General features: G+C 41.5%; 1 protein-coding gene across 2 annotated transcripts in view; it reads left to right on the top strand.

Moving 5' to 3' along the window:
* The window catches only part of SLC30A10 (solute carrier family 30 member 10), a 45,336-nt gene extending 42,101 nt beyond the window's left edge, over positions 1 to 3,235 (top strand). For both annotated transcript variants that reach the window (XM_049867999.1, XM_049867998.1), the window contains exon 4: positions 2,736 to 3,235. In XM_049867999.1, the coding sequence (XP_049723956.1) occupies positions 2,736 to 3,235 (500 nt within the window). The remainder of the gene's footprint in view (positions 1 to 2,735) is intronic.
* The last annotated feature ends 9,471 nt before the right edge of the window (positions 3,236 to 12,706 follow it).

The raw sequence follows: 12,706 nt of genomic DNA, 5'->3' as shown, positions 1-12,706 counted from the left end.
TTGGTTAGTTTACTGTCTCTGATGGTCAGTTAGGTGTGGCCAGCTCTCTGCATTGTTTATTATACAGTTTATTAACCTCTATTTCCTGAACACCTACTGTTTGCCCAGTGAGTGCTGTAGGCAGAGGTGGAGGTGGGGAGGGGGGGTGGTACAGAAGGCAGGGGGGATGGTGACGAGGGAGAGAGGCACAGAGGAGGTGGAGTGGGGAGGGAGAGGGACACAGGAGGGGGGTGGGGAGGGAGAGGGGGCACAGAGGAGCAGGGGGAGGTGGGGAGGGAGGGGGGCACAGAGGAGCAGGCGGAGGTGGGGAGGGAGAGGGGGCACAGAGGAGAGGAGGTGGGGTGGGAGGGGGCACAGAGGAGCAGGGGGAGGTAGTCAGGGAGAGGGGCACAGAGGAGGGTAGGTGGGGAGGGAGAGAAAGGGGCACAGAGGAGCAGGGGGAGGTGGGCAGGGAGAGGGGGCACAGAGGAGCAAATAGAGGTTCCACATTGCCTTTATCCTCCCAGGAACTGTTTCCTAGTTGAGGAAACAAGATAGATATAGACAAAACAATTTGTGATATATATATATATATATATATATATATATTATATATATGTATATAAATCAAAACCAAACCCACCGCTGTTGAGTTGATTCTGACTCATAGCGGCCCTATAGGACTGAGTAGAACTACCTGCATAGAGTTTCCAAGGAGCGCCTGGTGGATTTGAACTGCCAGCCTCTTGGTTAGCAGCAGTAGCACTTAACTACTATGCCACCAGGGTTTCTATATATATATATATACATATACACACACATATATATATATATGTATGTATATATATATATTTTTTTTTTATATATATATATGTATGTATGTATAGGCTTAGATTGCCTTTTTTCAATTTTTTAAAAATATTCATCTTAGCTGTTATACATTAGAAAACTTTTTTTTAAGAATGTGTTATGCAGTGGAGAATGGGAAAGGGAAATAAATGCTAAAATGTCAAATTATAGATTGCCTTTTAATAAAGTAACAATTTAAAAAACATTATTTAAAAAATTTTATAGTAATACCAATAGCAACACTTTAGGGACACTTATACAAGCTAGGTACTGTTCTAAGTGTCTTACATATAGTAAGTCATTTTAATTCTTAAAATAATCTTATGAGGTACTATTATTATCATTCCTAATTTACAGACAGATAAGGAAACTAAGGCACTGCTAGGTAAATTACCCAAGGCCATGAAGGTAGTAAATGGCTAAACTGGTATTCAGACTCTGGCTGGTTACAGGGTCTTTGCTCATAACCACTACTAAGTACCATCTCTTTAAATTGTTGTTGTTTGGTGCCGTCAGGTCGGTTCCAACTCATAAAGACCCTGTGTACAACAGAACGAAACACTGCCCGGTCCCGTGCCATTCTCACAATTGTTGTTATGCTTAAGCCCATTGTTGCAGCCACTGTGTCAATCCACTTCCTTGAGGGTTTTCCTCTTTTCCGCTGACCCTGTACTTTACCAAGCCTGATGTCCTTCCCCAGGGACTGATCCCTCCTGATAACATGTCCAAAGTGTGGGAGACAAAGTCTCACCATCCTTGCTTCCAAGGAGCGTTCTGGTTGCACTTCCTCCAAGACAAATTTTTTTGTTCTTTTGGCTGCCCATGGTGTATTCAATACCGTTTGATGTTTTGTAAGAAAAAAAAAGAAAAAAAGACCACCTCATACATACAGTTTAGCTGTTTGTTTTTTCACTTTTAAATATCTCAGGCACATTTCCCCATATCTTTAAATATTCTCCTGCAACTCACTCTTTAACAGCCATTATTATATTCCATTATTTAGCTTTTTCCTTATGGTTTCCATTTTTTCATTAATACAGATTGCATTGCCCCAACTATCCTTGTACATAAATACTTGGAACATCCATGGTTATTTTATTTAGAGTAAATTTCTAGTGTTAGAATTGCTGACCACATTTTAAAGGTTTTTGATCTGTATTGCCAAATTATCCCCTCAAAAAAAGATATTCTGTTTTATACTTTTACCCGCAGTCTACTGTGTGTTCATTCTATTGTATACTCAACAACTCTGGACATTAGTATTAAAGTTTTTTGTTAAACCTACATTCTCGAATTGTCTTTTATGTGCTAAACAGATGTGGTATAAGAATTCAGAGAGGGGAAAGAAGATTAAGAGAAAATGTGCCTATAAAAGGACAGCTATTTTTCTACCTGTAACTTTTAGTAAGGAAACCCTGGTGGTGAATGGTTAAGAGCTATGGCTGCTAACCAAAAGGTCGGCAGTTCGAATTCACCAGGCACTCCTTGGAAACTCTATGGAGCAGTTCTACTCTGTCCTGTAGGGCTGCTATGACTTAAAATCGACTCAACGGCAATGGGTTTGGTTTGGTTTTGGAACTTTTAGTAAAAAGGAACCCTATGGTGCAACAGTTAAGCACTCAGCTGCTACCAAAAGATTGACGGTTAGAATGCACCAGCTGCTCTGTAGGAGAAAAGACCTGGCAATCTGCTCTCATAAAGATTACAGCCTAAGAAACCCTATGGGGCAATTCTACCCTGTCCTGTAGGGTCTCTTTGAGTTGGAATCCACTTGATGGCACACAACAACAACTTTTAGTAATTACATGCCATTTTGGTGAGAAAGTTTAAGGGGCCCAGATCTTTCCCATAGTTCCATGTTCAATTATAGAACTTACCTTTGCTTTGCTTGCTTTTCTCTGTTCTAGTGAGTAAGCTGTCTAGTGTGCATGGAGTTAGCAGTGTACATGAGTTGCACATCTGGGAACTTATAAGTGGAAAGATCATTGCCACCCTGCACATCAAGTATCAAAAGGGCATGGGATATGAGGACGCCAACGTCAAAATTCGAGAAATCTTCCACAATGCAGGAATCCACAGCGTGACCATCCAGTTTGAAAATGTGGACTTGGAGGAGACCCTGCAGCAAAAGGACTTGCTCCTGCCCTGCAGCTCACCCTGCATCTCCAAGAGCTGTGCCAGGCAGCTGTGTTGTCCTCCCGAGGCACTGCCCCTGGGCCACGTCAATGGCTGCGTGGAGCACAATGGCTATCCGACCCTAGATGTGTATGGAAGTGACGGCCTCAGTAAAAGAAACATGGCGGAAGTGGCTATTGATGTGCCTTTGGAGGGCTATCTAAGTGTCTATGGACAAGCTCATAAACCTACTCAAGAGGAAGAACATTATGTAAACTGCACACACTTTTAATCTGGTACTCCCATGACCAGACTGGGTAGACCAGGCACTTTGACCATCAGCTTGGCTTGTGGGGAGAGCTTGGTGGGTCATAGGCACCGGCCAAACTTGCAGTGTGCACTCTCTGTGTTCAGTGGGGGACTGCCTATGTGTTCAGTAAGGGGCTGAATTTTAGTGGAACATGTCTGTTAATTTTTATGTGACTGGTGACCCCTTTATGTTACTCTGGGCATCTCACGCTGCACTTCAGCAGCTTTAGTTTGAACTTTTATTTTCGAAAGCAAACTACACTAGTGTACATACCAGGGATATCAACGTCTGGGACTCAGTGACAGTGAGCACAACCTTCAAAGTAGTTTTGTTTCGTTCTTTAGTTGTTTAGAACTTCTACCTGACTCGGGTGAGCACATAGCCTCAGTGCATTGAAAAAAGTGTCAGAACCATCATAGCTATCTTTTTCCATTCCCCTAGGAGATCATAAAGCAGGAAAGTTAGATATTCCTGTCTGTGCTGAGCTGTTTTTTTTTTTTTTCACTCTTGTTTTTGAATAAATGTAAAAAGAATATCTATTAATGTAGGAAATGCCGTCAGAACATTGGTGGAACAAGAGTTGAGTGGGGGAGGGTGCAAATGCTTTTTGACCATCTCTTCATCTTGAGAGGTGGAGAAAAAGCTCATGTTTACTTTCTACTGCGAGCTGAACTATAACTATAGGGTGTTTCAGAGGTTTAAACATATAAAATCCTTTTTTTCTTTTCATTTGGAAGTATGGGACTTTTTCCACTTCCTTAAGTCTGAGTCATGTACTTACATACTGTCTTTCAGTCAGTCCGGGTGGGACGGTTTTCATTTATTGCTTTAATGACAAATGACTTATTAGTCTAAATTTCCTTCGCGTCTTCCTCAATATGGTCACATTGATCTAACCATGTAGCATTTACCAAAGAAAATGAGTATTTCGGAAATAGAAGAATGTATGGCATTGAGTATTCACTGCTGCCGAATAAATAAGCTAGATTGCCTTTTCTTTAATTAGATCTATTTTAAAGTATTTATTGTAGCTGCCAACTAGTAACTTGCTGGACAGGCGCATGTCAATGGGAGATGTGAGAATTTATTTAATTGCTTCTTTTAATGTGTTTTGAAGAGCTTAGAATTTTCTTTTATGTCTCTGACTCATATTATCGAATTTAAATAAATTTATTAGAATCTGATTCAGACCCCAAACCAATATATATTAGTACTGGAGAAGCACCTACCATGTGTTTATCAATTGTTCAGACAGTAATGTTTTAATGTAATCAAAAAAAAAAAATCAAAATAGGTATGAGGAAATGAGAAGGGTCTCAGTAGAGCCCCAGTATCTTCTTTGATGGGCTGCAGGGTGAACTGAAAATGACCCCCTCTTAGGCCGTAGGCTTTAAGTCCTGTTTAGACTCTGCACAGAGCTCATCAGAAATTCACCTGCAGTTTGTAGCACAGATGCATCTTTTAAAATGTGTTTTAGCGTTCAATTCTAAGGCTGAAATAAGTAAGCAGCTGTGATTAGTAGGATAGAAAACTTTTTATTCCTTCAAAGTGGACCACGAATTAGGTAAATAGAAGAATGTCTGCATATGTTATTATCCCTAGTAGTTTATTGAGCCAGGTTATATGCCCTTTATAGTTAAAAAAAAAAAGGGTAAATTATTAAATTGTGGTTGATATTCACACAAACCAGGGCGTTTTCTGTGACTTCAACATGTGTGGGCTAAATTCTCCTACGCAATTGTTGTTTGAGATGCCTTGTCTGGAGCCAAAGAAGAAATCAGTCTCTCATTTTTAAATTTAAAGACCTAATTTGATGTCACATCACTCTGTCTTTATTAAAAGGGAACAAAAAATGGTCATTTCATAGTTTTTGTGCAGTGGAATGCATGTTAGTTTGCATCCAAATAGCATTCTTTAGTTAATCTCTAAAGCATTTTTCTGGAAAGAAAAAAAAAAAAGGGAAGAACTTAATTCCAATAAAATTTTTTTTTTTTTTTTTAACCTCAGAAGAGCACCTCACATTTATGCTTATGAATGCGTGGAGCTGTGGAGGAGAGCTAATGTGGGATAACACCTCTGACGGACAGTTTGGATGAGAAAATTTCAAAATGCTCAAACAGGCTAATTAAGTGCAGTGTTTTTGTATTGGGTTAGGTGGGTTGCATTTGCCGCCCTAGCACGTGACCCTTGCTGAGTCTGTGTGGTGTTTTTATTTGGGTTTTACTATCCCTTTTTATCCCTTTAGCTGTCCTGACTTTTAATTTTCTCAAGGCAAGAGCTTTTGTTTTTTCCTTTGAATCAGCCCTGCTTGGGGGCAGTAGCAATTGATGGGCAGCAGATTTAAAACAGAGCTTTCATGTTTCTCTACAATTAGAAAAACGTTACCACTCAGTTTGGTGTTCCTGTGTTGTTTTAGGGCCCATCAAGTTGGTTCTGACTTATACGACCTTACGCACAACAGAACGAAACACTGCCAGGTCCTGCACCATCTTCACAATCCTTGTTATGCTTGAGCCCATTGTGGCAGCCACAGCGTTAATCTATCTCTTTGAGGGTCTTCCTCTACTTTACCAAGCATGATGTCCTTCTCCAGGGACTGATCCCTCCTGACAACGTCCAAAGTATGTGAGACACAGTCTGGCCATCCCTGTTTCTAAGGAGCATTCTGGCTGTACTCCTTCCAAGACAGATTTGTTTGTTCTTCTGGCAGTCCATGGTATATTCAATATTCTTTGCCAGCACCATGATTCAAAGGGCATCGATTCTTCAATGCAATCTGTACGTTTAGGTTAATTCCAGAGAATTTCCTTTTTTTTTTTTCCCAAGAACTATAAATAATTTTTTAAAAGCACCTGGGATGCTCCGTGTGTCAGCAGTGTGGGTTTTCCTGCACGCTGAGCTGCAGGACACAGGAGAAAGCACTCCCCACAGCCCTTGGAAATCGCCATCTGCCCTTCCTGCTCTTTCTATAGAAAGCCCTGTAGCTCCAGCTACAGGAAGTAGTGTGTCTGCTTCTTATTTTCCATCTTTAAACCTTGTTTTTGAAAATAGAAGTTCATTTTCCTCATTATATTTGACATAAAAATATTATATTATCCCTCTTTTTTTAAATAAAAATCTACAAAATAGGGGGATATTATTTGAGAAAGAATTAAACATATTTTTCCATATTTAGTGCATCCCCCCACCTCCACCACAGGCTGACCAGACTATAGTGGGTGTTCCATCAGGCACTCCAAAATTCAATGGAAATGAGCGTTTTGAAGGAAATCACTGAGGCAGATTTTGGATTAGAATAGGGCAGCTTCCCTGTGAGCTTTGTCTCCTTATATTTAAACCAGGGTTTCTCAACCTGGGTACTGCCGACATTTTGAACTAGAAAATTCTTTGTTGTAGGGGATTGCCCAGTGCATTCTCGGGTGTTCAGCAGCATCCTTGGCCTTTACCCACTAGATGCCAGTGACAGCCCCTACCTCAGTTGTGACAACGAAAAATGTCTCCAAACAATGCCACCTGTCCCCTGGGGCCAGAATCACTGACTTAAACTGAGGAAAGTTGAGGAAAGCCCCTTCAGAGATGAAGAATCCTTTTAATATCAATCTTTAAAAAATATTTTTATAGTCAAGATTAAATTACTCATAAAGATTACAATCATCTCTGTAGGAACTTTGGACATTTAAAGAAAAAGTAGAATTAAAAAAAAAAATTCCTTACAAATCCAATTACAGAGATCAGTCATTCAAATAGAGAATGAAACGAAAATAGTATTTTCTCTCACTTCTCTGTGATGATTCCCTCAAATCATGAAAAGCCTTAATTTGATGATTCCACTACTAAACGAGACCGAAGACTATCAGTATGAAAGATTCTGGGGGTTAAGATGCATAATTCTGTTTTATATATAATATTACTAATTTCAAGCACGGTGATGTTTCTTGTTATTGGTTCTCGATAACAACTCAACTTAGTGCTAATGATAAGTTGAGATGTAAAAAAAAAAAAAAAACAAACTATCATTATAGCTAACTTAATCCCTTGCCGAATCATATTCATTTTTTCTGAGAGGAAAAACATTTGTTTCCTACTTTTAAATTTATCCTGCTTTTAAATATCTTTTCACAACTCTTGCAGAAAAAAAAACAAAAAAACCCCAGAAACTGGCTTAGGACAAATGGGGAAACATGATCTGATTTGGATTAAGATTGGGTAATGACCATAGATTGTCTGCCTGTTCCACAGCTCTGTCATTCACCTGGTAAACTCTCACCTACTTGTGCATCTGAAGGAGTCCTGGTGGTGCAGTGGTTAAGCGCTTACCTGCTAAACAAAAGGTCGGCAGTTTGAATCCACCAGCTGCTCCTTGGAAACCCTATGGGGAAGTTCTGCTTTGCCCTGTAGGGTCGCTATGAGTTGGTATTGATTTGACGGTAATGAGTTTGGTTTTTTTTGGTAGCCAGAGGTAGAAATGCGGTTATAGAATCAGGAAACTACCTTCTCCAATGGAACGCACACCACCCACAATCCTCAATGAAATCTAAAATTTCTTAGAGATTTGGAGTTTAGCTAATGCACATGGGTCATTTTCTGGAGCTTCTCTTTTCTGGTTTTTTATTCCAGACATTTTTGTTTACATGGGACTTTCTTGAGTGTTGCTAGACCCATCAGCTAACTGACTTCACTTGGTACAAAGCCAGTCCACAGACACTGAGCCTGCTCTGAATTCTGGTGGGAACAATCTAGAAAGGACAATGATTTTCAAGGGAGAGCGACCTCTTCCTGGAGGTCTGAGGCTATGTTACAGTATTGTGGAGTGTTGTTGCTTCAAGTCTTCCTTCTGTCCTTAAAGGCAATTTTGCCGAAATATGATCTTCGCATTTGGGGGAATTATTAAATCTCTAAAGTGTAAAGTTTAAGTAACTAATTGCATGTAAACCCCCCAACAATGTATGCATGTATGTGTATACCTTTAAAAGTGAAAGATGTTCAATGGTGCTATAAATAAAATTTTTAAAAAATAAAAACATGACTGGGGTATGTTTGTGGAAAATAAACAGCTCAAAGTGGCTGAACTCATTTTGTCTTTGTTACTTGCCTAGTCAATGTATCGCTCAGTAGCTCCTTGGATGGGTTTCAATAATTTGAGCCCAGTTTTCCCTTGGGTTTTGCTGCTCTCTTCTTCACACTCCTCCCTCTACCTTTCACCACTTGCAGTGCCACCAGGTGTATCTTAGCAGTAACGTTCCAGTTTTGATAAGGACAAACTGACCCAGAGACCTTCCTTACTGTCATCTGGATGATCTGGCTTTCCAGTGGGACCTACCTGACCCTGTCTCCCCAATAGGGAATATGTAGAAGGCGAGATCCTTGGATTTTGGGGAGTGGTGGGCAGGCTAATTTTAGTTTGGTTAGGTCCAATAGATTTGAGAATCTCCACAATGAATGAGGGGGTTGGTCTTCTAGTTCTTTTGGTTACTTTTATCAATCGACTGATTGATTAATTGACATATACTTAAACTTACTTTAAGCCATGTGCCTGTGATTCTTGCCTCCAGGAGTTTACAGCCTACATGTGACGCTAACTAAAGCAACCCAACTTTGTGGGAGTTTAAGGATCAGCAGAGAGGCCTTGTGCTGGATGGATTTTGGCGCCCAAATGTGCACATACCAAGCCCCAGGTGACATCTGCAAATGGAGAGAGCCATGATCAGCTTCCCTGATTACAGCAATAAGTCTGTAGCCTGGAGCAGTAGCCCGAGTCTAAGACTCAGAGTTTGGAATCCCTGACCACCTCCATCTAAAAGAGAACCCCACCTCACTCTCTGTTCCCTTACCCTATTTAAATTTTCTTCATAGCATCATGTCTTTGTAACATTACATTATATTATACATTTATTTATTTATTCCACTACAACAAGACTTTGGCTAAACCACTACTGTATTCTTCAGGTGGTTTCCCTGTTAGGTAGTGAGAGCTTTTGTTGTTTAAACCAGGGTTTCTCAACCTCAGCACTGTTGACATCTTGAATTGGATAATTCATTGTCGTAGGGGGCTGCCCTGTGCATTGTAGGGTTTTTAGCGGAATCCCTGGCCCCTACCCATTAGATGCCAGTACTATCACAATACTTGAAACAGCACCCACCATATGGTAGTAGCTCGATGTTCGTTCAGTGTTGAATGAATGCATGAATAAGCAAATGAATGAACAGGTTCATCTCTTGGTTCTACCGGGTCCAGGTTTGGACAGGCCATTTCACGGCATTGAGCTTCGGTTTTCTTATCTATAAATGAGGCTAGTGATGAAGACGTGTCTTACCTTTCTTACAGAGCTGTTGTAGAAATCAGAGGAGGTAGTGCCTGCTAGGGAGTCCTTGGGTGGTGCAAGCAATTAACACACTTGGCAGCTAACCAAAAGGTTGAAGGTTCAAGTTCGCCCAGAGGTGCCTCAAAGAAAGGCTTAGCAATCTATTTCTGAAAAATCAGCCATTGAAAACCCTGTGAAGCACAGTTCTACTCTGATACACATGGGGTCCCCAAGAGTTGGAATCGACTCAAAGGCAACTGGTTTAATGAATGTGAGAAAACAAAACAAAATGAAACAAAAAAACCCAAACCCATTGCCGTAGAGTTGATTCCAACTCATTGTGACCAGACAGAATAGAACTGCCCCGTAGAGTTTCCAAGGAGCATCTGGTGAATTCAAACTGCCGACCTTTTGGTTAGCAGCTGTAGCTGTCAGCCACTACGCCACCAGGGTTTCCAATGAATGTGAGGAGGGTTTTAAACGTCAATGGATTTACCCTTATTCTTACCCTTTCAATCTGGCATTCACATGCTTCTTGTTCTTACCTCTCCTTCTTACCCTTTAATAATTTTGTCTATTAATTAGCACCATTTAATGCTAGAAACCAAAACTTGTTGACACCAGGTCGATTCCGACTCACAGTGACCCCTCGATAGCACCAAGTAGAGATACTAGCAGCGTAGCATGGAAGCGAAGAGGAAGGAATGAAGAGTCAAGGATTGTTCACAGAAGAGTTAGCATTTTAAATTAGCCTTGGAGTAGTTCTGTGAGTGGAGAAAGAGCAGAAGAACATTCCAGGTAGAGTGTTTAGACTTCATTTTAAGCAGCTGACCCTAAAGATTTTGGAGGAGGGACATGGAGGGGCTGGTAGGTTGGGGAAATGTCAGGAATAGAATATCTTTACTAATATAATAAAAGGTTAATAATATGATAAAAAATGATTTTATCCAAACATTTTCCCCCAGAATGCTCCAAGCATCTGCCTCTTTCATCTCTTCCCCTGTCCAGGGAGGGCCCCAAGTGCCACTAGCGACTGCTAAGGATTCATTGTTCATTTCCTTGGACAGTCCACAGACACTCCAATTTTACCATCAGCTTACCCTAATTCCAAAACCAGCTTTCCTTGACGCCTTTCCGTTGGTTTCAGTGGAAGCATCCTGCTCATAAACCCCGCCATCACCCCCTCACCCCATGTTAACCTGCAGCCATGGAGGCGATTCAACTCACGGAAACCCCTTGTGTGTCTGAGTGCGACTGTGCTCCATAGTGTTTACAGTGCTGTGCTCTCACAGAAGTAGATGGCCAGGCCTTTCTCCCAAAGACCACTAGGTGGATTTGAACTGCCAGCCTTTAGTTTAGTAGCTAAGGGTAAACAGTTTGCACCCCGCCGGGGGACCTGCAGCCGTGTTTAATGCTGTCTTTACTCTCCTCTCCTGTCTAGTTTGTCATTGTGCTCAGTTAATGCCCCATTGAGTCTCCTCCTCATCTCAGCTGCCCCCTTTCTGTTCTATCCCCATGGCTTCAGCTCTATCTCCTCACATCTGCGCCATCGCGGAAGTCTCCAGCCAACCTCCTGGCCTCCAAACAACTTCCTCTTGACAAGCTTTTTGCTTCCCTTGGGTGCCAGGAGGAGGGACAAACTCTTCAGCCTATCACCGAAGCTCCCTCTCTAACACAGGAGGCTTTATTTTCTTCAGCAGACAAGAAAGGCAAAAGATATCTAAGGAAGACAGAACAGAGAAGATGTAATGACAGTTTCCGTGTGGACTAGGAAATCGAGTTGTGTACAAAGTGGGAAATGAATATTATACAGTAGCCTGTTCCTTTTGTGGCCAAAAGATTTTTGAATTATATTTGCCAAGTTAAAAGATTTCTCCTTTTTGGCCAGTTCCTTCCTTTTCTGTGTTGGCGTGTCAGTGTTTTCCGAAGGATGCTTTCCTGTGGATGATAGCTGCAGTCCTTCCATGCCTACTGTCAGGACTCACCGCACTCTTATACTGACATTTCCTGTGGGTGGGAGTGGAGCCATGATCTCTCTAGTCTTGTGTGAGGGAAAAAGGAGGATGGACCCTCTTTCCTTTCATATTTTTACCATGTAGTCACAAACACAGTCATAATAAAGAACTCCAATATACAGCCACAATAGTTAGCACATCATGCTGGTTCCTTTAGACCTGGAGACACAAGAGAAAACTTGCTGGAACAGTAGGGCTGGGCTTTCTCTCAGGGGAACTCTTTGAGTGGCCAGTGTTGATACAGGCTTCTGTGATGATGATAATAACCGTGTCTCTTATCTGCCTCAGAAAACTGGGTACCCAAAGAAGACCACACTGGAGTGCAGTGAGGCTGTGGCTCTAATCTGATGTTTAAAGACATTCAGAAAAAACAAAACAAAATCCTAGTATCTTAGTTATTTAGTGCTGCTATAACAGAAATACCACAAGTGGAGGCTTCAGAGAACAGAAGTTTATTCTCTCACAGTCTAGTAGGCTAGAAGTCCAAATTTTGGGCGTCAGCTCCAGGGGAAGCCTTTCTCTCTCTGCTGGCTCTGGAGGAAGGTCCTTGTCATCAGTCTTTCCCTGGACTAGGAGCTTTTCAGTGCAGGGACCCCAGGTCCAAAGGACACGCTCTTCTCCTGGCACTACTTTGTTGCTGGTATGAAGTCCCCTTGTCTCTCTGCTTGCTTCTCTTTTATATCTCAAAAGAGACTGATTTAAGACAAAACCTGGTCTTGTAGATTGAGTCCTGCCTCACTGACATAACTTCCGATAATCCCACCTCTTTAACATCATAGAGGTAGGATTTACAATACATTGAACAATCACATCAGATGACAAAATGGTGGACAATCAAACAATACTGGGAATCGTTGACACCCATTCTTGGGTGACACAATTCAACCCATCATACCTAGTGTGACAAAACCCTGGTGGCATAGTGGTTAAGAGCTATAGCTGCCAGCCAAAGGTCGGCAGCTCAAATCCACCAGCTGCTCATTGGAAACTCTATGGGTCAGTTCTACTCTGTCCTATAGGATCGCTATGAGTCAGAATCAACTCGTTGGCAACGGGTTGTCTGGTTGTTGTTGCAGTGCTTGATACTTGTATTATGCTTTTGCTTTCTTTGTTAAGAATTGAGCAATAGTACTTCC

The sequence above is a fragment of the Elephas maximus genome, chromosome 24 (assembly GCF_024166365.1).
Source record: "Elephas maximus indicus isolate mEleMax1 chromosome 24, mEleMax1 primary haplotype, whole genome shotgun sequence".
NCBI classification, from domain to species: domain Eukaryota; kingdom Metazoa; phylum Chordata; class Mammalia; order Proboscidea; family Elephantidae; genus Elephas; species Elephas maximus.
Note: the sequence above shows the minus strand (reverse complement) of the source record. Positions and strands in the feature narration are given on the sequence as shown.